The 25,435-nt window shown below is 43.0% G+C and overlaps 1 protein-coding gene across 1 annotated transcript in view; it reads right to left on the bottom strand.

The window, feature by feature from the left end:
- Positions 1–14,038: 14,038 nt before the first annotated feature.
- The window catches only part of PAPPA2 (pappalysin 2), a 293,756-nt gene continuing 282,359 nt past the window's right edge, over positions 14,039–25,435 (bottom strand). The window contains exons 22-23 of the mRNA XM_036117179.2: positions 19,724–19,822; positions 14,039–17,312 (exon numbers count right to left, since the gene is read on the bottom strand). Coding sequence (XP_035973072.2) covers positions 17,238–17,312; positions 19,724–19,822 — 174 coding nt within the window. The 3' untranslated portion in view covers positions 14,039–17,237. The remainder of the gene's footprint in view (positions 17,313–19,723; positions 19,823–25,435) is intronic.

The following is a 25,435-nucleotide window of genomic DNA, read 5'->3' as shown; positions in this document are numbered from 1 at the left end:
AAATGATGTTGGAAGTGACACTGGGTGACTTCGCAGCCTGAGTCAAAAAGGCCTTGGGGCTTCTGCCTCCTTCTCTGGAACTCTGGCTCTCAGAGCTCTGAGCCATCACATAAGAAATCTGAGGCCACCATCCTGGAGAGGTCACGAGGAAGCACCGTGGTCCACAGTTCCAGCCAAGCCAGCCTTCTAGACATTCCTGCTGAGGCACCAGACACGTGACTGAAGCTGGCTTGGACCCTCATGATCAGTCTCTCTGCCAGTTGCATACCACCCAGCAACTTCCATCAATGTCACATGGAAGAGAAGAATCACCCTGCCAAGCCTTGCCTTAATTCCTGACCCCAGTATTATGCAACAGAATAAGACAGTTATTGTTTTAAGCCACTAAGGGGGTCTGCTAAGTAAAGGGGATCTGACCGGGAGCCAAAAAAATTCCAGCCCGTGATGGAGCATCGAGGTTGCCCTGCCCCAGGCGTGAACTCACCACGAAAAGGAGAGGAGGATGTCTGCAGGCTGGGACTACATATGCATAACATGCCTCTTGCCAGTAAGGTGAGTCTGTGCTCCGACAGAGGGGAGCAGAAAGAAGGGTGGGCTCATCCCAATACATCTGAGCAGGTGAACCTCAGGAACCGCCCCAGAAACTCTGTTTGAGTTGCAGTGGGGGCGGGGAAGTGACGCTAGTTCCAGGGCCAGCAAAAGAAAGAAAGAGAAGGGAGAAGACAATTTGGAATCAAAAAGAAGTACTGGAAGGGAAGGGTGTCTTTGTTTTTCTGTCCCTTTGCATTTGGAACTTCCCGGATGTGACGTGCTCACCCCACGCTTACTGTGTGCCAGGCGCTTGTGCTAAACACTTCACTGCATCATATTCTTCAGTATTTGCTGCAATCTTGTGAAATTAATACTCTTCAGTAGGAGGGAGCAAAGTCACAGAGACCTGATATAACTTGCCCAAGGTCACAGCTAAGTGGAAGGACAGGCACTTCCACCAAAGACGATCTGACTCTAACCACTGCACCACACTGCCCTCCCCCCAGCCCACCCCGCCCATGAGTTTGTTTCTCCCTGAGTTTCCTAGAAAGGGAAAAACTCCTGCCGTTGAGATTTTTACAGATCACTGGCCTGTTACCCTCTCAGGCAATAGGAGAGAACGTGGTTGAATGCTGGATCAGTGCACACTTAACCACTACCACTAAGAAAACAACTAGTTTTCACAAGCCAAGCACAATTGTTTCTTTTTTTGTTTGTTTGTACTTGGCTTGGTTTTTTGTCTGTCACATAAGTGTTATGCAGACCTCAAAATTGTGACTCTCACTCTGTATGTTCATCGTAGCCCTGTATTGGGCTTTAGGGGTACTTTGGCTGGTCCTCTGTGTTCTGCATGCATCCAACACTTGAAGGAGAACTTGGGGAACAGAAGTCTCCTGCCCTTCAGGGCAGCCTGGCTTGACTTGTTTATTCAATCCCTGAGTTTGCAAACCTGCCCTGAGTTTGCTAACCTGCCTCCAACTGTGCTCCCATCATCAGTGCCTAACTGTCATTTCAGCTGCACCAGTGAAGGAGCAGTTTAGTGTCAAAGGAAACCTCAGCATTCTATAGAATAGAATAGAATGTTTGCACTTTTCCAAAGTGAGAAAAAAAAAAGTCCTCCTTGTTCTGGGACTTTGCAGTGTGTGCTCTAATTGGATTGATTCCCATAAGAATGGACACATTTTGACATTATGTTTCTTTACCAAAACTGCCCTTTGTTGGAGTTTATGAATATGCCTGTTCACACAGGGCTATGAATCAGTGTACCTAATCTCTTACTACCTTTCCTGGTAGGCGAACCTCAGCCATGTTCTGCGCTCAATAATTAGGAGCAACTTCTTTTGTTTAGAAGGATTCAGATGTCAAGTGACCCTGAGGCTCTTGCTGCCCGATGGATTAGACAGTACTCTGAGACCTACCCACATAGGGATGAAACCACCTCACGCAATGCCCTGGTGATGTCATAGAACCTAAGTGTCCAAGAGTAAGACTAGATTGGACATGCGTTAACTGCATTTGTCCTAGGGACTGTTGAGTATAACATGGTAATGGTGTCTACATTCCTCAAAAGCCAACTGCCTCTTTGTCCACAGATCCATTTTCCAAACTTCTGCAGCTGCCCTGCTCAGTATCACATAGAGTTGACTCTTGTAAACTACACTTCCCAGACTCCTGGGTTAACAGGCTTCCGGTCCAGTGGGGTAATGGAGGCACTTCGGGAAGAAGACTGGAGGACAGGAAGAGGGAGCAAGCCAAGGTGCTTCTCCCTCTCTGACTTGGATAGTGTCTCCAGCATCTCCTTCATGATTCCAGCTGCCTTTCTGATCTCAGACCCCCTCCAGCAAACTCCCGCCATGCTTTTAGCTCCCTTCAGGTGGTTCCACCTCCTGAGCTTCAGCAACAGGACCTCATCTTCTCAAAGTAGGAGCTGCTTCCTCTTGTTGCTCATCTTTGGGTTGCCCCATGATTCTCTACATGCCTTTTCTGTTCTTCCAAAACCTTTCTCATTTGAAGTTCCTCTGTTGAATTTCCTAAAATGTGTGCTGCTTTCCTGACTGGGTCTTAACTAACACACACTTCAAACTAAAAATTGCATATCATTTAGTACAGGAATTTTGTAACTTTTTAGGGTTTGAATGATGATTTGGAAGATGAAATTTGGATGCTGAAAGTAAAGAAATTTCTATGAACTCTAAGATTGATTACAGGGTCAGAAAATAGGTTTTTACTTGAGTGCTAGATTTGGTCAAGTGGTAGTGGCTGCCTGTGATTTGAAAACGATTCTGAGGATGGATCTGTATCTGGCCAGAAAGAGTGGTGATGATCAATGCCTGACGTGGGAATGGAAATGGTGAATAGCAAGGTGCATGCCATGCATTTGTTCTCCCTAATTGGTAGGAACAGAATAGGCACAGAATAACTGAAATCAGAACTATTTAGGAAAATCTATTATGTATACATCATATATGTATATATGATATATGTATATATGTGTATATATATATATGAAAATTATGATAATCCAAAAGTGAATATAGGTTCATTGTGCATTGATAATGGAAATAGTGTGAGAACAGAAAACACATTTCTGAGATTTTCTGGCCCCTAATCAATTTCATAGTATTTCATTTACCTTTTCTGAACTGTCATTTTCATTTCTAAATCTATATTTTAAGACAGTCCTAATTTGTTAATTTGGTATCTTAAGTGGCGTAAAACAAAGGATTTCAAAGTCTTCATCTGTTTCTGCCCCTTGAGCCTTGTATCAGTTAGGATACAGTAAGATTTCAACAGAGAGCATTTAATATAGGGATTTTTTCTAAAAAGATATTGGAGGATCAGAAAAGCAAAAATATTTGAAACCCCAAGATAACACAGAAGTATTAATAAGAACTGTAGGAAGCGCCCCTTACTCTTGGACTAGAACAAAGCAGGGGAAGTTGGTTTAACAGAAATTGGACGCCCTCAAGCAGGAGAGGCTATTTGCCCAGTACTGGAACTTCCTGGTGGGAGCCTCCCGAGGCTGGTTCCTCAAGCATGCAAAGATAATGGAGACTGGAACCAGGGGCTGTTGCCATCGTGAAAAGCCATTGGTAGGATGGCACAGACACAAACAGCAAGCCCACCTGGAGGACCAGTCCCTTCTCCCACCGCTTTCCTTCCAGTCTCCTCTACTGCCCCCCTGTGGACAAAACCTAACACGGACTTGACAGACAAAAAGGAAGCCATGTTTGCAGCCTTGTACAAACGGGTGGGTTTGAGCTGAGACAGGATAGCTTAATAGCTGCACAGGCAGCGTGAGGCTTGAATGAGATGAGGCTTTTGAAAGCGGTTAGAGCGATGCCTGGAACTCACCTGGTAAGCAACGACAGTGGTGCTTCCTGGCCCTCTTCAGTGCTCCTTAGGCACTGAAACGGAGCCAACTTTGTCCCTGATATTATCATTTCCCAGTAGCTTTCTCTGGACAACATCGACAACTTGGGGTAGCAAGAACACATATTCCAAGTTCGTATTATGCATTTCCTTTTAGGTGACAAAGATCCTTTCATATATTTGGAAGGGAACTTCCTCTAAGAGGTTTTATCATCTTAAGTGAGATTTCTTGTGTTGCTGAAGATGCTGTTGTGTTTAACAGCAGGTAATGTGTATTTATTGCTTATTATGTGCCAGGCACCATCTGAGCTCCTTGACATGGCTTCTCTCGTCTAATTCCCCCAACAAGCAACCCCATGCACAGACCCTGCTACTGTCTACATGGAACAGACGAGGAAACTCCGAGGTCTTGAGTAATTTGCCCAAGGCCACACAGCAGGTAAGTATGGGAGCCACAGTGTGTGTTTTTTACCACTCTACAGTGCTGCCAGGTGGCCCACTTGAGTCACCTTCCCTCCGCCCTGGAACTTGGAACCTGTAAGTATGGGAGCCACAGTGTGTGTTTTTTACCACTCTACAGTGCTGCCAGGTGGCCCCTTTGAGTCACCTTCCCTCCACCCTGGAACTTGGAACCTATCTTAGGTCACCATGGTGAGTGAACTGAACTAGCAGCAAAATTTGACTGAACAAGGGTTTTTCGGTCTGTTTGTTGTTTTGTTTTGTTTTGCCGATAAGGGGGAGCAGTGTTTCTTGCATCCAGCAAAACTGACAAACCAGACACAGCACTATTTCCATGTCAGATCTGGCCGCCTCACTCTGGTCATGGGCACGGGGTCGGTCCCCGCCATAGAGAAGGTGTGTCTGTGGCACAGGGCCTGTGCACTTTCAAGGCTGCTTGTGACATGGGTTTATTGGCATTTGTAGAAATGGAACTCCTCCCATCTCTGAGCTCACTGGGTTTTGAGTGAACTGGTATAAGGTGTGAGTTGCACCCCCACTCTCTAGGCTGGTGGTGTTCTCACACAGACAATTTAGCTGGTCAGATGTCTAGACGGTGACAGAACAGAAGCCTTCTACCACAGCCTGCATCTCCACCATGTTATCTATTGTGTCTACACCATGGTCATCCCTGACTGAAAAGATCATTCTAATGCACTTTAGACCTCTGGACCTTCCAAGCAGTCTCACTCTTGGCTATCAGATAGGGGAAGATGATGTTTTGATCCTCACCCCATAGGCTCTGTGTGTCTCAGCAACAGGGGAGGGATGTGAGGAGGCCACCATAGAGGTGTTGGTGATGGAGCTGAGTGAGGAGGGGGGAACATGAAGGAAGGGCATTTGGTTGCCATGGCAACACCAGTAAACACTCAAAAGAGAGGGTGTGGTCCAGGATTTAACGAAGTGCCATTGGGTTTGAGCAGCAACTGGAATGTCTGAGTGTAGCTGCATTCCTCCCCACAGAGCCTGGGGCCCGGCCACCAGCAAGGACTGCCTGTACCTCTCAGGAATGCTCAGGATGAAGACAGGCCTGGAAAAGACAAGCAGGCCTCCCAGGTGTGGGTTTTCCTATCCCCAGCCACAGAATGGGGGCCTTCCAGAAGAAATTTGGAAAACTCCACAAAGAGCCAAAAGAGACTTGATCTACAAATTATTTTTTTCCCCAGAAACCCTGAGGCTTACATTCTTCAGGGTATGAGCAGTCACTTTGAAAGTTCTTCCCTGCAAAAATTCACTGCTGTTTTTTCTTTTGCTGCCTGTCCTTCTCTTCCAAAGCGGTATTCTTACCCTGGACGTGGACCTGGGGTCTCAAACCCTCACAGTTTGATCAAACAGAAAACAGGTTTTGGGCGCAATGTGAGCAATGGGAATGTGGGTGGCAGCGGGTCGAAGGGGCAAGTCTGGAGAGATGCAGGGGAGATGAGACCACAAAGATAGTCCTTTGTGGGGGGTCTTGAGTAACTTGTCCAAGGCCATACAGCAGGTAAGTATGGGAGCCACACTCCCATAGGAGGGGATGGGATGAGGCTGGCAGGAAATGAAGAGTGGGTTTAGAGTAGGTGAAAGCCTGAGGTCAAGGCAGGGTCTTGTGTCCAAGGCCTAATAGTTAGATGAGGCTTTCACTAGCCAGGATATTCATAGAAAACCTGATAAGAGTGTGACAGTGAGTTCAATGGCTGGCCAAGTTGTCTGAAGAAGGAGCCCTAGAGCTCCCACTAGAGCCTGGAAAACAGATACTGCCAGAATCTGACCTTGCCTTCCCCTCCAGGTCTTGCCAGACTCAACTCTTCCCTTCTCCAGACTCAATTCTTTTCTGTCCTAATTCTTCTTCCCCTAAGCCTTAACTAGCTTAGAGGAAACTCCCATCTAAAGTATAGCATGAATGGAAATTAGAGACAAGTGGTGAGATTTTAAGTGTGTCTGAAATGCTAAGAGGGTGGTATTGTGCATTTCACTGAGAAAGAAAGAAGGAAATTCATTCATTAGTATATATTTATTATTAATAATTGTTTCTTGAACTCCACGTAAATTGGCTCTATGGCATATACATTATGTTCATTATAGTAAATTTGCATAAAAATTCTTGAAGTTGGGAATTAGCATTCCATTTTACAGATGAGAAAATTGACCTTAAGCCACTAACTTGCTCGATAACTCACCTTCATCTCAGGTCAAGTTTTTATGCTATAGGAAAGGAATTCACATGGAGCACTTTACATGCCAAGTGCTTTCAAGGGTTAAAAATGTTCCCCAGTCAAATGCACATAACAATTCTGCAAATATAAACTCATCCTCTACTTTGCAATTGGGCCTTGAAAGACTCAGTCATCTATCCAAGTTCTCCATGAGCTGGGAGCCCACACTAGGTCTTGAGTCTGAAGTCTATACTCTCTAAATGAGCTAGCATGAATACCTAAGTGCTTAGAATGTCTACCAGAGTTCGCTTTGACAGAATCAAGGCTTGAAATCCACAGAGGCCTTGGTACTTCTGGGAGCTTCACTTATACCTAGAGGGAAACTTGCTACTCTCCCCCACCCATGACCCTTGCCTGGGTCCCTCTTTACTTCATGAAGGTAAATTGTCTAACTCTAGAATTATTATGGGTGGATACAGATTGCTCATTAATGAGCATGCTGCCCAGGCAGAGCTCTGGGACATGCTCTGGCATTAGTACTACCCTGCAAAATTGTAGATAAATTACATTGTCTTGCTGACATTGTTTTTTTTTTTTTTTAATTTTTTCCTTCCCTTAATACTTGGAATCAGGTCACATTCTAACTATTTAATCTGGGGCCTCAAACTGGCACACAGTATAGCTTTAAATGAAATTATATTTAAAACCTAGCCAAAGGTTCATAGAACACTTAATTGCATGTGTGTGTGTGTGTGTGAGAGAGAGAGAGAGAGAGAGAAAGAGGAGGCATGGGGAAGAGAGAGAAGAGAGAGAGAAAGAGAAAGGAAAGAGAGAGAGAAAAAAACCAACACCAACAACCCATTAGAATAACTCACATCCTGGGCCAGGAGATTGCATGGAAACTCAAAAGCCAGACAATCACCATCACACTTCTTCTGGCCCTTGTGTACCAGAGACACTTCTGTTTACCGTGGACAATAATACAACAACCATATATAACATAAAATGCTGGTTCCGTGGTATGTACTCTATGTTCATTATAGTAAATCTGCATAAAAATTCTTTTATTTTTGCAAAAAAATTCTTTAAGTTGGAAATTATTATTCCATTTTACAAATGGGAAAATTGAGTCTCCACAGCCATTAAGTAACTTGCTCAAGATGACTCAACTTCATCGCAGGTCAGGTTACCTCTTAGATTCTCTATCTTGCCTGATCAGTAGTTACTGCTTCTTCCCAGTCCCTGTGGACTACACACCTAAAACTGAAATGTGCATATCTATTAGCTGGGCTAAAGCATTCCTCAACATAAAACTAACTGACAAGCCCTGAATTCAACAGTCAACTTGAAAATGAGTCCTTCTGACACTGTGCCCTCACAATTCAGACTTCTATGCTGCCCTTGTATCAACACCATTTTTTTGGACTACTGCTAAAGAACCAATCAAAGCATAAAGTTCAAGTGTCCACAGGCCCACCCCTAACCCCAAACACAACATCCTCTTTTTTTTTTTTTCTTTTGGTCCTCACATCCAAAAATATCAGGGTTGAATTCAATTTAGCAAATTTCAAGGTTTTATTCAGGCAGGGCACTGTGCAAGGCAGTGCCTGAGATCTAAACCTGAGTAGGATCATGTTTCCAGGGCCACCATGTAGAGATGTGAAGTTGTGTCTTGCTCAGGGTTGCTTGATCCCAGGGGTGAATGTGGCCAGAAATCAAGCCCAGCCTACTTTTTCTAGCCATGGTCTCTGATGCTGGTTTGCTTTCACTTGGATGAAGGGATGCTGTTTTCTCCTCACAAAAGTCACCAAATGACCTAGTGGAGCTAAGTTCACTTGCCTTCAAAGAGTTTACAGTTGATTTGGAGGGAAAGACAAGAACACAGCCAACAGAACACCAGTCACCTAGATTGACTATCCTAAGAGAGGACAGTAAGGGGTCATGGATTCAATAAATCTCATAAAAGAGGGGAATGAAGCAGAGCTTGGTGAAATTGGAGAATGGGAAAAAGGACTGAGGAAATGAAGTCTGGGACATGAGGCAGAGGGAAGGCGATCCAGGGTAAGGAACAGCATGAGCAAAAGGAGGGGTTCCGAGGCCAGAGAGGCATTCTCTTCGACAGGGGGAAGGAGCCCTGGTTCAGAAACAGTGGGAAGTCAGTGCAATGGATTGGCTGGGCTGAGACCAGTTTGACCACTGAGGACATGCAGAGTCTATGAAGCTGTTTCGCTGAGTCATGGGTGACTTGAAGGTACCAGTGGAAGAGGCAGGAGAGGGGACCTTGCCTGGTGACATCACCATGGCCTGTTGAGGAGGTGATGGGAGCCAGGGGGAAAGCAGGGCCAGTGGGAAGAAGGATGACAAGTGTGAGTGTTACAAAGGGGATGGGATGGATTATATGCAAGCACAGAGAAGCCGGTGTAGGAAACGCTTTCCCTCTGAGAACTAGCCAGGGCCATTACTGTGACCAAGGAGACCCTCCATGACCCCTCCCAATGCCGCCATCCCTCGCCCTCATTTTGCCCTGGCCACACTGGCCTCAGTGCTGTTCTGCAAACACGCGGAGTTCTGTCCCAGCTCACAACCACTGCTCCCTGAGCAGGCTCGTCTTCCCTGGGGATTCAGTGGGCTTCCTCTCTTACCTCCTCATGCCTCCGAGAAGCATGCTCAGACCTTCCTTGCATGAACTAGAACCTCCCCGCACTTGGCCACTCCTGGCCACCTTACCGCACCTTAGTTTCTTTTGTGGCACTCTCACCAGGAGGCATACGTACTTCTGGCTATACTGTGTCTCCCACTTCTTTCCAAGCTCCATGAGGCCAGAGACTTTTGTTCACTACTGTATGCCCAGTGCCTGACACAGAATAGGTGCTCAATAAATATTTACTGAATAAAACATCACCAGCTATAGGAGTATTTTTTTGCTTCACTAAAGGTCACAGCAGTCCAGATACAAAATGTACAGCCCTAGGAGATGATTCTTAATATTAGACTGATTCAGGACAAGGCAGGATAACTCATGGAGGAAAATGCTAGAGTGCATTATCAGTCTTTTGGAGACATTTTCACACCTGAGCACCTACAAAACTAAGTCTTGCGCTTTATGTGTGAGGTTTCCCCAGAAAGGGGGTGTGCTATTACAGCATAGTGGGTTAATGCACACAGCTTGGAGCCAGACTCCCAGGGTCCAAATCCCGACTCTGCCATTTGTTAGCTGTGCTGCCTTGGGCCTCTCTGTACCTCTCTGAATACTTCCCATGTCTCATTTTTGTTGTTTCCCTGCCCCTCAGTCACTGTCTGATTTCCCATAGTGAAGGTCCCAGTGGTAACTCAGTTACCTGATCTGGTAGAAAATTGCATAGGCTTTATGGAAAGCTATATGCTAGTAAGAGACCTTTTTATTTGCTTTTTATTTCTGGTTTGAGGTTTCTAGATGTATAAATTTGTAGATGACTTATTAAATTTAAATTTTCCTAAAGTAGAATAATATAATCCAAATACTCAGCTGAGCATGATATACCCTTACTTCAACCATAGGACATAAGTGCCATGATTAAAAAAAAATGCCCAAAGCATATTTTAAAAGCAAATGTGAATAATTTGTCTGTATGATATTCTAGAACTGTGCTGTCCAGTATGGAGTCCACCACATGTAGCTATTTACATTTAAATTATTAGAATTGAGTAAAATCTAAAATGTAATTCTTCAGTCATCCTGGTCACACTTCAGGTGCTCAAGAGCAACACATGACTAGTGGCTACTACATTGGACAATGCAGATATAGAACATTTCCATCATTGTAGAAAGTTGTGTTTAATTGTATTAAGAGTACTCTTCTACAAACTCAATACATTCAGCAATTCAATGATTTTTGAAGAAATAACCAGCGTTCCACATAGCTAGTGCAACTTGCCCGAGATATTCCAAATATCTGGAGCTTACCAGCATTTTTGCCAATTCCAGAAATTTCCCTGTAACCCACTTCATTTTGCTCAGTGCCATGCTATACCACCATCATCCTACAATCCATTTTGCTTCTTTCTGAATCAGTAGGCTAGAACATCTGACAGCCAAACCACACAGGATTCTCTTATCTGCCCTGTCCTGAGAATATAATAATGATGGTGCACATCTCAGAGACCCTCTAATGTCTGAGTATCATCGTGTTTGAGGATTTGGAGGGTCTTTACAAGCACTTCAAAAGCAGTCCCCTCATCTTCTCCACTGGCAAACTTCTTGACAGTGTAGTCTATACACATCGTTTCTATCAGTCACTCCTTAACTTCTTCCTGTCTACATTGCTCAGGCACTGTGCTGGGCATTGCCCTACAAAGGTAGACATTTAGGAAACTGAGGCTCAGAGAGGTTAAGTAACTAGAGACAGATCTAGTTAGTGGTAGAGTCAGAATTCAAATTCAGATTTGTCAGGCTTAAAAGCTTGCCCCTTGCAAGTCACCATGCTGCTGCCCATAGATTATGAGTCACTAATGCATCGTATGTATTGCCTGTCAAGGTCCAGACTCACTCATCCATGTCCTCAGCCTCCTTGCAGTAGATCACCTATCAAAGTGGAAGAAGCATTAGCAGTGTTAATAAGCAGTATTTCCCAGAGTGGAGGCCACTTGGACATTTTAAGAAGCTATGGGATCTCCCTTACAGGTCATTCTCAAGGTTTTTGATTCACCACCAACAAAATCATCCCTTGGAATTCATTTGTATCCTAACACAACTTGCCTTAGTATTCAGAAAGCACTCTGACCTATGCATATAGAGTTACGGTATGGGGAAGTTCTCTAACTTTTACAGCCTTTTGTGACGCTTAAATTTATGACTTATATGTATATAAACACTTTTTAAAAGGCAATTTCCTTCTGATAGCAGCTACCTAATGGGGAGGAAAGACAAATTGATGCATGATTGGTAATCATTAAAAAGTCAACACTCTCCCTTTATACACTCATTATAATTTTTTTTTGCATTTGAATAAATGACTTTCATGTGGATAAAGACAAAGAAAAGGAAGCTTGTCTATATTACATTATCCTTAGAAGGAAATTTGATTCAAAGAATATGAGCAAATTGTAATTACTCTGGACTAACTTTCAGGGGTTAGAAATGTTTTTATTATACTGATTTGAGATGTTACCCAGACTTGTAGATTCTCATAAGAATGTTTCCTGCCATTGTCACACCAGTTCTTACTAGTACTACTACTAGTATAGGCAATCTGAACACCTAGTGGCACGATCAAGAAAAAGAAACCAAAGGGATCATCAGCAAGTTGCTGAATGTAACCGATCACACACACTTCCTAATGAGTTGACCGCCAGACTGAATTCTGACCAGAAAATGTGCATTCAAGTCCAGGTAGACTCAGACTATGGCAGACTTGAAAATAACCATCTATTCTCTAAACTAGTCTTACCTTGTTCCAGACCCAAATACCCAAGGCATAGAAAGGTTTTATGGGTGTGGACTATTATGAGATATAAGATTCTCTCCACCACATTCTTCTTTCCCAGCTAACCACTGAGCAGCCTGAAATGTTACAGATCCAGAATCAGTGGTCTTCCTGGGGGGACATAAAAAGAGACCCAGAGCCAGCTCCGGAGATGCCATGGAGCTATTTATAAGTGTAAAATCTTCTCATTACCCTCTTCCCCATGCTAAGCCCCTCATCATCTGGTTGACCTGAATCTAAGAGTAGTGAGTCTCCCAGCTGATGGGTGACTCATCATGTCATTTAAGTTTGTCAGTCAATGGAAACCAGAGCTCCAAAGTCTCTCTCCAGGACTATCCCTGGCGAAGCTATTAGGGAGAAGGCAGCCTTGCCAGATGTCTCAGTCCAGCTGGCCTAACTGGCATGTGTAGGGGCATCTGCTTATACTCAGGGCCTGGCACGAGGTGAGAGCCCTGGAAGAGTACTCTAGAAGCTTTGCTCAGTTTTCCTACCATCAGCTACTAACAAAGCCACAAGGAAACCAATTAGTATCTTGAAACATAAACAGGTAAAAAGACATTTAACTCTCCCATTTAAACTGGGAATGGGTTCACTCTGGGCCTAGTAGGCTGAACATCATGTAGTGGAAAGCACATTGCATTTGGGGAACAGAAAACGGATTCCCATCCCAAGCTGAACTTAGTTATATGAACTTAAATTTTTCAATAACCTCTCTCACACTCAGTGTCTTCATCTGTAAAATGGAAACAGACAAAGCTGGTTTTGTTCTGCCTAGCCCTTGGGTAGCAATAAAGCATAAGAAAGCAATTTGTGAACCAGAAAGAAAATATCAGGTAAGTTTTTTTGTTTCTTACCCTCAAATGTTTATTTCTCATCACAAGGCTCTCCCCTAAGTTCCGAGCACACATTTCCACCTATCTATTCCATAGGACTTACCAAATGGCTAATAGGTGTGTTAGACAACCACCCAGCCCTTCAGGCCACCAGATGATGCCCAGCATGACTAGAGACCTTGCCAAGCTGCCCCCTAGCTGCGGAAGCCTCCTCCAGTGTGCTAAACACTACTTTATAGGAAACTTCCAACAAATTATTTATCTGGACCTCAAACTGATTTTATCAAATAGCAATATATACTCTTTCTCCAAAAGCTTGCTCTTCCTGCCTTCCCTTTTCTATCAGTGATGATAATCTTCATGGGTGTATAGGCTTAATGCAGAGACCTCATCTTTGACATTTCTCTCCATTTCTCCCCCCTTCCCTTTCACATCCCATTAAACACCATTTTTCTTTTCCTTCTTGCATTTTGAAGTCTCACAGAGCCAGGCTTAAAACTAAGACCAGTCATATGAACTTAAGGAACTTTCCTCACCAGACTGACACTTGCTATCCTTATCTATGAAATGAGAATATGGAAGTTGCAGATTTGTTGTGAGGATTAAATAAGATTGTGTTGAACACTACATCAAAAACTAATGATGTACTCTATGTTGGCTAATTGAACATAAAACAAAAAAGATGGTGTGCCAAATGCATAGCACATGTTAGCTAAATTCTACCTTCTAGCTAAACTGGATGCCTCAGTGATGTCCAATATCACCCAGCCTCTCCACAAACCTACCTCCACATCTTCAGCCCTGTTGTTCACTTTGCCTGGACTATCCTCTCCCTCTTTCCCATTTCTGTCCACCATTCTTATATGCCTGCTTCTCAGACCATCTTTCAAACGCTATGTATCTTTGGCATCCAGGAGTGACACCTACTTCCTTTGAACCATAAATGATTCTTGGGATTTATTTCTACAACTCACGAGACACTTGACATCATGGCTGTGTGTTCTGCTTTGGTACATGTCATCTCTTCTTATAAACATTCATGTATATTTTCTCTACACATGCCATTTACTTAACAAATCACTTCTAAGTGTCTGAAAGGAATGATCAATCAATTAATAGATCATGATGTCTGCACCTGGCATGGGCAAATGGAAAGTAATTTGGAAGCGATGGTTGATTTAAACAAAGACACCAAAGACACTTCACATTTTCTGTGCTGATTTTTTAATGAACATCTTATAATCTTACAAAATAACTGGCTGTAGCTGTTTTACATTACAATACAGTAGATCAGCTCCTTTCACTGTGTTCCCAATCAAGCCATCCCCTTGGGGTGCTAACTGATGCACTTAATAGTGATCTTACAGAGGAGAGGAAGTGCCAAGTCCAATGCCTTGCAATGGAGGCAAGGAAAGGAGAGAATCAAGAATAACTCTTCACTTTCACATACAGGTTTGCCTGCTGCCATTCTCCTTACTCTGTCCTCTCATCTCTCTGGTTGGAGACTGTCACACTAACCATTAGAGTCAGCTAGTCCTGGGCAACCTGGACAACCAGAGCCCCTGGTTACTAGGAAAAAAAAGAAGCAGAGAAGTGACTTTTGGAACAAAGAAGGGCCTGTGGGAGAGGTCCTCCATGACCCCATGGATGGGTAAGAGCAGCCAAATACAGACCACCACATAGAGTGAGTGGGAGTTGATATCTCCTGGGAATCTGTGACCACGGTGTCTCTGTCCTTCCACTTTATTAGTGACATGAGAGCTCAACACCCTGGGCCCCAGGGACACAGGCTAGAAGAGCCTGCCATCTCTGAATGGCCAGAGCTGATGAGGGCCGGGCAGCCTTCAGCCAGAAGGGCTTTCCACACACCACAGAAACTGCCCTCTTGCCTTTTCAGGGCAGAAGTGGATTGCAGATGTTGCCAATGGAGAATAAAATATTTGTAAATGAAGTATGACAGAGAAATGTTCTCACTGTTCCTTCTGTGAAGAGACTGAGCACAGACCCACACTGGTGTGAACCACAGGCTTGCAGCCTTGTGGAGGAGCTGTAGCCTTCCTGAGCTGGGCGATGCCCAAGATACCTATTCTGCTGCCTCAGTCTCAGACAAGGCAGGATTCCCTGACAAAGAGCTTGATGCACTTCCAAGAATTTGGATACTCTCCCCAAGAAAACAATTTTACAACTTTGTAAAAAAAAAGGAGGATCTAAACTTTTTCCACTGTCCTTTCCCCATATTGAAGCCTACTACAGTCCTAGGAATATTTATTCTCTTTTTGGGGTACTAAATGTGAACCCAGACAATGAGAAGTAGGTATCTAGGTTTCCCTTATGGCTAGAAACATAGAGGACAAGGGTTTTTTGGATGGGCAATCTCTGCTACTTCCTTTCCCCAGTGATGGTGCCACCCTCATTTTATATCCCTAGAGATAAATATGTGTATACCCCTTTCTTTTTTTCCCATTCCAGAATATGGTTCTTTCCTCAAGATAGCAGTGGGGAATATTTCCTCTTCCTATTTGCAAAGCCATTGCTTCAGTGTTGGTGGGAAGAGTCGAAAACTTGTGGTCAGAGCCAAAGAGCAGATGATTCAGAGAGACCAAGGTTGCACTCTAATTTTGGCCTGTTCTTCGCTTCCATTGGAGAGAAAGCTCTGAGGGAGAAGCAAGCCTTCCAGCCCTTCTTGAGATAACAAACTGAAGTGTTGAGCAAGAAATTAACTCTCTTTCCCCAAGGCTTAATCCAGAAACTGTTACCAAAAACAACTGCAATAGACCATGTGCAAAAAGAGTAAGCCTGGGATGTAAATAGAGGCAGGTTAATGTGGTCATTTTACCCACAGTCCATCTATTGAACAAGAAAGGATAACGACAACAAAATGGACCCTAAATAGTTGAAATTCTTCTCTCTTCCCACAGAGTGTCACCCTTGCTCCATGTATTTCCATAGCCTGCTCAATCAAAAACTCTAGGTCATGGATATATGTTGTACTCGAATAGAATTTACCTCAGATCCTGCATTGCTTGAAGGATTCCCCTCCGATCTGTTCTGGAGACTTGGAACAAGCCCAAGTCTCTTTGACTCATTTCATCCTCCTGCCTGGGGCTCTAATTTACTCCTGGCCTCTCCCATCTCTATGGCCTCCTTTGGCTACCCCATCTCTGCCTGTTCTTCTGTCTCCTCCCATTTTCTCCCTATGTCATGTCCATAACATTTTTTTCCCCAGATCAGCAATTGGTCATGTGTCTGTGAATGATAGCCAGGTTTGGGGACTTAGAAGGAGAGAGGGCACAGGCCAACCATGAGGAATGTGCGAGTTCCTGTAATCCTGGCAATCAGAGAACAAGCCCCAGTATAAACTTGCTCACTGACTGGAGGGTAAGAGCCACCCTTGGAACAGGCACATATGGGAATGTAGAGAATCCTGGGTCTCACTAACTCCAACTAAGAGTTCTGAGAAGTGAAAAGTAGTGAATATATTCTTTTTGGATAGATACACAAGAACCACAGTCTGGTTCTCCTGGCCCCAGCACCAATGGGTACTCCCACCCAACTTGCCATGCCTCTTAATGTTATCATCCCAACCCTTCATCTCCTCAAACTGGGCCCAGCTTCCTGCTCATGAAAAGATGATTAGCTGACATGTTCATATCAAGAACTCCACCTAATTTCTCTCTCCCTCCCCTTCACCACTTCCCTTTCAACCTGCCAACCCCCATCAATAGAAAAATGGCAGAACAACTTTTCTTGCTGTCCTCAAACCCTCAGGATTCATTTTGGAAGTGAACTTCACAGCAGCAATATGTGGAACAATGTATAATTTTTAGCTTAGTAGACAGCAAAAAATATAATATATATAATAGATTTATATAATTATGTTTAAATACCTATAAAGAATTAATAACTAACCTCATTATTACTAAAGGAGATTACACGAAAGAAAGGGAGCCAGTTTAGAGTAGATGAGCCCTGAAAGATGGCAATCCATTCAAAATGGGTGTTAACAGAGTGTCCCTGGCAACTTCTCTTCTAGTATTTTGGTATTGGTTTACAAGTTGGGTGGGGCTGAATAGTTGGCGGGGTGCAGAGCGGGGAGTAGGGCAAGAGTTGAGGATGGGGTTGAATAGAATATAAATGGGGGAGGAGGGCCCTTGTATGTCTATCATATTTCTCCTTCCACTTTTAGTCAACTGCCTCTTTGAAGAAACTTTTGCCTGTGATTCTTCCCTACTTGGGCTACTTGATGCACCTATAAACATTCTCCTGCATATCTATAAGATCCTCATGCTCTTCCTCCTTCCTTCATTTCACAACATTTCTTCTTCATTCACCTTTTGTTTTCTGTTATGGAGGCCTCTCTTTCTTCCTGCCTCCAGGGCAGTGGAAGGAGGGGCTTGATCCCACAGTTACTGATTTTCTTCAGCCTTGGGGTCTCGGCAGGTGCATTCATCCAGGTCACAGTCAGCAGCAAATGGAATGACCTAGGGGAAATCAAAGAGAAGTTGAAATAACCCATTTTCTTGCCAAGCTTCATACTTTTCAACCAGCTTCTGCTTTTCTCACTTGGTCCCAGAGGAAGTGTGGGATTACTGTTAATATCACAGAACTGAAACTAACACTCAGTTCTTTCACTTACACATCATGTCTCTTTGAGCAAGGTAAATCTTCCTTGCTTCACTTTGTGTGTGTCTGTGTGTGTGTGTGTGTGTATACACACATACATACAGTGGAAGGACAACAGTGACTATCCCAGAGGGTGTTAGTGTGATTTAAATAAAATGATGGATATAAAACACACATTTCCAGGCATCTATAACACCTGTCACTACTACTTCTAATATAATCACTAATGTCAAGAACCACTGCTAATGTTTTTGTTGCCATTATCCTCTTCACAAAATCCCTGTAAAGTAGATAAGATGGATGTTAGCATTTTCTTTTTATAGGGAAGGCCAAGAGAGATTGAATGACTTAACTTAAGGTCATGACACTATCTGGAAAACCAAGGCTCTACAGCCTAGCTCTATGACTCCTACTTCTTGGTGTTCTTGGAGCCATACGATCATCTTTGCCATCTTATAAGCATGAGGTTTTGCCCATCTTGAACCCAGGATGTACTCTGACTTGGTGAAACAATGCATCTCTCTACCCATTGTCTGTGGCTGGATTGCCTTCCTGCTATATAATTATCCCTACTCTGCACCAAAAATGATCCAGCAAAAGTTATTCTCTACCTGTTCGCACTACAGCACCAACAGACAAATATACTTTTTGAGTGTCCATAACTAGCTTCAGAGAGAATTGGGCATTTTGAGAGATATGATGTAAAAAGTTTTGGCAAGGATTCTACCCTTTGGGCATGGACAATCTAGTGAGGTGAAAATAGATAGGCATAGCATTTAATCGTCCAAGCACACTGAAAAGATGGGCTTGGTGACTGGGCAAGGCAGTTGGAAAATGGGTGGTATTATTTGGGGAAATTTTCCAGCATATTTTCACATGTGAGGTAAAATGTGATTTACAGGGATAAAGTGCTTTTTCTTTTTCTTTTTTTTTTTAAGATTTTATTTATTTATTTATTTGCAAGAGAGAGAGCAAGGGGAAGGGGCAGAAAGACAGGGAGAGAGAAAATGTCAAGAGAATGCTTAGCATGGAGCCAATGTAGGGCTCAAACTCACAACCCTGAGATCATGATCTGAGCTGAAATCAAGAGTTGGATAGTCAACAAACTGAGCCACCCAGGTGCCCCATGAAGTGCTTTTCAATCCTGATTCTAGTATATGCTGGCTATAGGCACTGAAATCCATTAAAGACAAACCCTAGATTTACTGAGTATGAGATGGAGATGAGGCTAGAATTGCTTGCTTTCTTCTGAAGTGGTCATGTTTTCCTGTGTAGAGATGGGATCCATGACCAGTTACCGTCTGTAAATGAGAACAATAACTAGTTGACATGATTTCTGACCTGTTTCCCAAGTTCTTGATCTGTTTCTTTTGGTTTGGGATTTATTAATTTTTAGAGCAAAAGAGGGCCAAATTGAACAGTGATCTGATAAGCCCCTGAGCATTCTGCATTAAATAAGTTAATTCACCTAAGTGGTGAGAACAGTGTCCAGCATATACTGAACAGTGAGTCATATCAGCCATTAGGTGCCATAGAATTCAAGTCTGTAGAGGAGATCACGTAGGTGTGACTTATTGTGAAGACATGTAAAAGGAAAGAAATACTATCTCTTGCATATTTCTGATTCATCGAATTGGCCAGCTAGCATCAAATATCTTTGGAGCACTTGGCTTTTTATCCATATTAGAGCAAAATTTCAACCTATTCAATTTCACAGGTTTAGCTTGAGCATATCTGTCAATTTAATAGAGCCCAGAGAAATAGAGATAAAAGGAACTGAGAAAAAGATTACTGCTCAAGATATGGTCTAGGGAGTGTTCCAAGTAGCTTGTGGTAGCCATTCAACATAAACTTGAAATATGCTTATAATATCCTACATAGGATTATTAATTTAATTATGAAGATTAATAATAATCAGATGTCACTTCATTGGTAATTGTGCCTCCCCAGGGGGAAGAGGCCATAATTCTCTGCCAACAGAGGTGTATCTGGACAATGATAAGCAGATGTGAGTCTTTGAGGAGCAAAAGCCATGGCTTTTCTGAAGGAGTTCCAGGACCAACTACTAGAGGACTAGTGTTTTCTAACAACCTCACCTAAAATCACTGCCTTTAATCCTGTCACCATAGAAGTGTCAATGTTTATTCATTATAAATCCCTCTTGACTACTGAGTAAAAATGATGCAGAATGAAGGAGAACCAGCCAAAGCCACTGCCTCTATTTCTGGAGCCCCTGCCCTGCCTGTTACCCACAGGTACGCTCACTTACCTTCTTGGAGGAGAGCGTGGAAGAGCAGCAGTCTCCCCCATCATAGTGGCAGTAGGCCCGGTTGTTGATGGTATCACACCATCCATCTGCTTGGAAGGGCTGGTGAGGACATGAGAAGTCAGTGTCTAAGAACAGTTTCACTGGGCTTTGCGCTACTCTCCTGCCCATCCCCACCATAATCCATGAAACTCAAGAGATATTAGGGGAGAGCACCCAAGGGGCAGGATACAAACTGACCTAACATTCTCAAAAAGTTGAGAAGTCTCAAGACCATTGGACCCAAGGATTTGTCAAATTTCACCTGCAACACCTGCTTCTGACCAACTCTAGGGTCCAGAATGGTTCATTTAAACTCCGTGGTCAACTTTTTCACCTTCTTGTAATAATAGGTCTTTATATAAAGTAGGTTACCAAATATTTTCACATATTTTAACTCTGTTGATCCTCAGGAAAAGCCTGTGCTACAGGCAAGGTTGGCTTTAATGGAGATGCATAGAAATGACAAAAACTGCCCTGGGTCGCATAGCTAGGGTCAAGCAGACTTTGGGATTAGAAGTCATGTATCTTGACTTTCTGCTGCCTCTCCTGAATTAAGAATCATAATTTCCACCCCTTCTCCTGGTACTTGTATTCAGGGACCCTGGTAGTCCTGGCATGCTATGAAGACTCAAATTTGTCTGTCCAGAATGCAGGGGTCCTAGGGTTTGGGACACCAGTGTTGGAACAGAAATAGTCTCACATGTATAGCTACCTAATGCACAGCAGCTAGACACAGGGTGAGAGCAGAGGAAGCTAAACTGTTTCCATTCATTCCTGTTACTGCTACAAGTTAACAGAAACCAAAATGGGAAAGGGGTCCAGCCAAACCAGAGTTAATGGAGTGTTTCTCCCCAAAAGGGAATGTATGAAAAGAACAGCAACAAGTGGTTAAAAAATAGCTCAGAAGGCCAATGCATTGTTTCCCTAGAACCACTCCTGGAGAAAAACAGTGTCCCACAGCATCCTGGAGGGCATACCAGCCAGCCCACCTACTCAATCACATTGGCCGCTTCCCATCCTGAGTGGATGCCCAATTGCGAAGCCTCAGGAAACGTCTTGTGGCCAAACTCTTTGGACCACAAGACAGTCAGTAGACTTTTGAGTTCTGAGGTCACCTTCCAGTTTGCATGTTTAAATCACTCTCTCCCCCCACCCTCCTTAAATGTCAAATAGAGGGACTGTTCCCTATTTCACTGTGCTTTGATGAGATAGATAGATCACTAAGCTAAAAAAAAAAAAAAGGCCATTAAATAATTTTCAGCAATTGAATTACATCAGAACGAGCTCATCCAAATTATTACTTCAATGTTTTGATTTATTCTATGGGGTCCTGAGGTCATTTGAACATCATTCCAGATATATACCAGGATTCCAGTCACTGAAAAGTTGCTACTTGTGGGGTGGAACTCAACAGCTGTTCCACAGCTGCACGGCAAAGACAGTTGAGAGCAGGAAGTAAAAATGAATTTTGTTTTCAACACAGGCCTCACTGGGATAGAAGACGGAGATTTTGAGATGTGCATTTGTCTTTAACACCGGAGTGAGTGACTCTGGCTCTGCAGAACTGGGGATAACTATACAATCAGGACTTGGGGCTACAATTGCAGCCCAATAATAGGAGTCAAAATATAGCTAGCTACATCCTTAACATCCATAAATGCTCTCAGGTCCTCCCAGGAGGACCAGATACATCTACTGAGATCCACCCCCCCACCCCCCCACCGAGTTTTCTTTCTTCTTTTTCAAGTATTTGGTGGAGTATATTTCCCTCCTCTAACACTGCATCTGTTACTTTTTCTCCAACCCTGACTGACTCATTGGCAAAACTTAATCTGTTCCTTCTTTATTTTTCATGTTATTGCCTATAAAAACCCAAAGAGCACCCAAAATACTTCGCTTACGTGTAAAAAGTATGGTCTTCAGTATGGAGGATTAAAGAGAGAGCTTCCTTTTCGTAAGAACAACTTAAACTTTTGAATGGATTAATAAAGGATCCAGGGGAATCTTTGTTTCCAAAGTCTCCCCCAAGGATGGCTTCTCATCTTAGGAACACTAGGGAAGATAGGTTGAAAAGAGCAGAAATGGTCTAGGTGACCTTCTCCAGCTCCCAAGGGGCATCTACTGCAAGAGCCTGAACATGATTTCTTGAAACTGCTTCTTTTCTGCTCTTAAAGGGTCATCTGGGAAGAAAAGGGAATTTATAAAAAGGGGCAGAAAACTGGAGAAAAGGTTGGAAAGACCCGAGTGTTTAATTTACTATATACCTATTAGAATTAATTGTTCCTCCCCCAACCTGCCAAAAACAACTACTCCACCCTAAACAAACAGAGTCTCCTATGGCAACATGTGCCTGGGAAACTTGAGAGCTTGAGTCCAAAGTTACAATGGAAAAAATAGGAAGGGAAAAATGACTAATTGATCCAAAGTGTTTAAAGCATCTGAAGACTGAACGTAGATTAGATCAAAATCCCCATAATGGAAAGGTGTCGGCCTGGGGACATCACTCCTGCTGCAGGAAACTTCCCCCAAGGGGGCGTGCAAGGTTTCTCTGCACAGTGTGTCCAGAGGTGAATTTTTACTCCCCATATATATACCTCACTTATCCCGTAACATCTGTAAACAGAGTGTGTCATATAAGTGAGTTTTACAAATACCTGTAGCCTATTTCTTGAGGAGACACGTTTTCATTTTCCATTTTAACCATTTTGATAAAAGAAAAAAAAACATATAATATTCCTCTTATCCTGCCTTTTAATAACTAATGGAATACAAAGTCATCAACATGAACATTTTTCATTTTCATTTACAGGAAGACTCTCTGTATTGGGCTACTTACCCTTTCATTAAGTGAGCCTTCTCCAAAACACACACACACACACACACACACACACACACACACACACACACACACACTTTTCATGAGTCAAGCTTCTTAAAATTATACCTGAAGTCAATACCTAGACCTGAGACAGAGGCTAGGTTTCTCTTCTCATGATGCATGATCTTGATGATATCTATGGCCAGCTAGCTGTGTTCCAGGCAGATGAGATAGCCGTATAAATGGCTGTGGGTCAGTGATGAAATCTGAAGAAGGGCTATCAGCCCATATGCCTATATGACTATGGAAACTGTACAACTTTGGAAACTTCTCAAAGTAGAGATAATTTCTTCTTTATGTTATCTATATTCTTTATGTTATTTTCTGTTTAAGGTTGTTCTGGAAAGTTAGGCATGGAGATGGTGGCCCTATCTGTTGTATATGGATATAGTCATTCATTCAGTCATTCAATATCCTTTATTACAAACCTCTATGTGCCAGGCATTGTTATGGGGATACAAAGATAAATAAAACACAGTTCCAGCCCTTGAGAGAATCCACTGTAAACAAGTATAGCTTATGATGATAAGTGCTAGCATAGGGATGAGGACAGAAGTGCCTAAGCCAGATTTTGGTTGGGGAGATTTGTAAGGGCTTTCAGGGGCTGGCTCTGCTACATCTAGCCTCTAGGAGGAGAGGTTAGGACTGGATGATTCAGAGGGGAAGCCTGAGAAAACTTGTAAGGGAGAAAAAGGGTGAAAATAGAGAGCCAGGTGGTCCCAGACTGCCTATCACGGGGCCCACCCCCAGGAAGAGCTCCACAAACATTGATTGATTGGGTGATAACACTTCTATTACTTCAATTACATTAAGGACATTTTTCTTCTACAGCTTGCAACAGAACTCATGACCACATTGATGTTTTAGAAAGGTTAGTTTTGAACTTTAGATGTTCTGCTCTGATGACCTACAGGTTGGGATCTTAGCCAAAAGTGACTATCTCCCTATAGGTAGGGCACAGGGCAGAATCCTGATCTTGATTCTTCATCTTGATCTTCATCTCCTTCAGACCAAGAGAAGATGCTAATCACATTTGTGCCTAATGCTCAACACTGTTTTCTTTCTCCCACATCATTTCCCATCAAAACTCTCTAGTTACGTGAATGACAAATCAGACCTACATCCATTTCTTCTTGATGAGGCTGCATCAGGTCCCAAAGATGCCCTTTCCCAGAGAAGCTGTGGTGTCAGGCCCAGTGGAGTCCTTACAGTAAATGGAAACTCTTATAAATATATATATATGAATGTGTGCTCATTTTCTCTTTTTCTCTGGCTTTCCAATGAATGCTTGGCCTGATTCTCATTCTCTATTCATCCCAAAGATCTGCCTACCATGTTCATACTGCCTGGGCTTCACTGCAAGGTTGCTCTTAGAATTTCACAAGCAAAACTTATGAGGTCTTTGAGGCCCCTCAAGAACCCTTGATGACCAGAACACTACTTGCCTTTTGGGTTTTTTTAAAGGATCATAGATACATGAAATTCTAAGGTTGGATGGAGCCTTGAAGACTATTTAGTACGAAACTCTTATTGTACAAATGATGAAATGGAGCCTTAAAAAAAAGAAATGTCTTGTTTGTAAGGTGAGTTGGTGGCCATCCTAGGAATAAGGTGGAGTCTCTGGATTCTTGATCTGATGTTCCTTTTACTATAGCATGTTACCACTATCTGATGATTTCAGTCCTCTTTTAATTTATTGGGAATGCAGGGTAATTTAAATTCCTTTGGCACTTCTATACAACAGGCTTAGGTACAGGAGCCTTAACAATAAAGTGAACCCAACGATCCAACATAGAAGAAAAAAAAGGGCTATACATATATCAATTCCCCTGAACCCCAACAACTTCACTTCTGCTTTTCTCAGTTGCAGGTCAAAGTTTATTCCAAATAAGCTGCCTGGCACTATCACTCCTTCAGCCTCAGGGCTTGGTCTGCACATATTTCCCTAGAGGCTGATTTCCCCAGGAAGAAGCAGCACTATGCTCCCATCCCATCGGCAGATGCCTGCAACCCAGAGACATTTATTTCTGGGTCCCAGAATGCTCAAGCCAGATATTTCTCTGCTCACTGCAGTCATCTGACGGAAAGAGGAAATGAAGCTGTTCCCCTCCTCCAGTGTTCACCCCTTGGGGTGGGAGGGTGCCAATGATCTCACATTTGTGGGTTTGCAACAATCTTCTTGGAAAATGTAAAATTAAAATAGATACCCTGAGATGGATTCTGCAGGAAGAGTTTCTTACATACAACCTCCTCTGGAAAATCTCATCTGGCTTCCTGGGCCCAGAGAGTCCTCCCTGCCTGTGCATTACTATGGTATATTTTACCCATATAGGCATTATACAGACTTAACACTCTGTACTATCAAGGGCTCAGAGTCTAATCTTTATAGTACCAGCTGCTAGTTCAATGCCTGATGCCACAGGAGGTTCTCAATAAATGAATAAATATGAGGGTGGCTAACAACATTTCCTTAGCATATTTTGTGACCAGATCCCTCCTTTCCATTATTCCTCTCCTACTATGTACAGAGCATTGGTATACATTTATTTAAGAGTGGGAAGAGACAGTAGAATATACCATCTGAAAGTTCTCCTTCTATAAACAACCTAAAAATGTTGGATAAAATTTAACAATATCCTCTCAACTCCAGAGCTGGGATAATAAGAAAAGAAGAAAAATTACCAGGGGTCAAAAACAAAAAGAAGCTCAAAACCAGAGCAGGAAGAAGGTAGGGAAAGCATGGCTGTCTTCGGGATGTTTGCAAATATCTATAATCAAGTGGTTAGGTTTTCACA

The sequence above is a fragment of the Halichoerus grypus genome, chromosome 7 (genome assembly GCF_964656455.1).
Source record: "Halichoerus grypus chromosome 7, mHalGry1.hap1.1, whole genome shotgun sequence".
Lineage (NCBI taxonomy): Eukaryota > Metazoa > Chordata > Mammalia > Carnivora > Phocidae > Halichoerus > Halichoerus grypus.
Note: the sequence above shows the minus strand (reverse complement) of the source record. Positions and strands in the feature narration are given on the sequence as shown.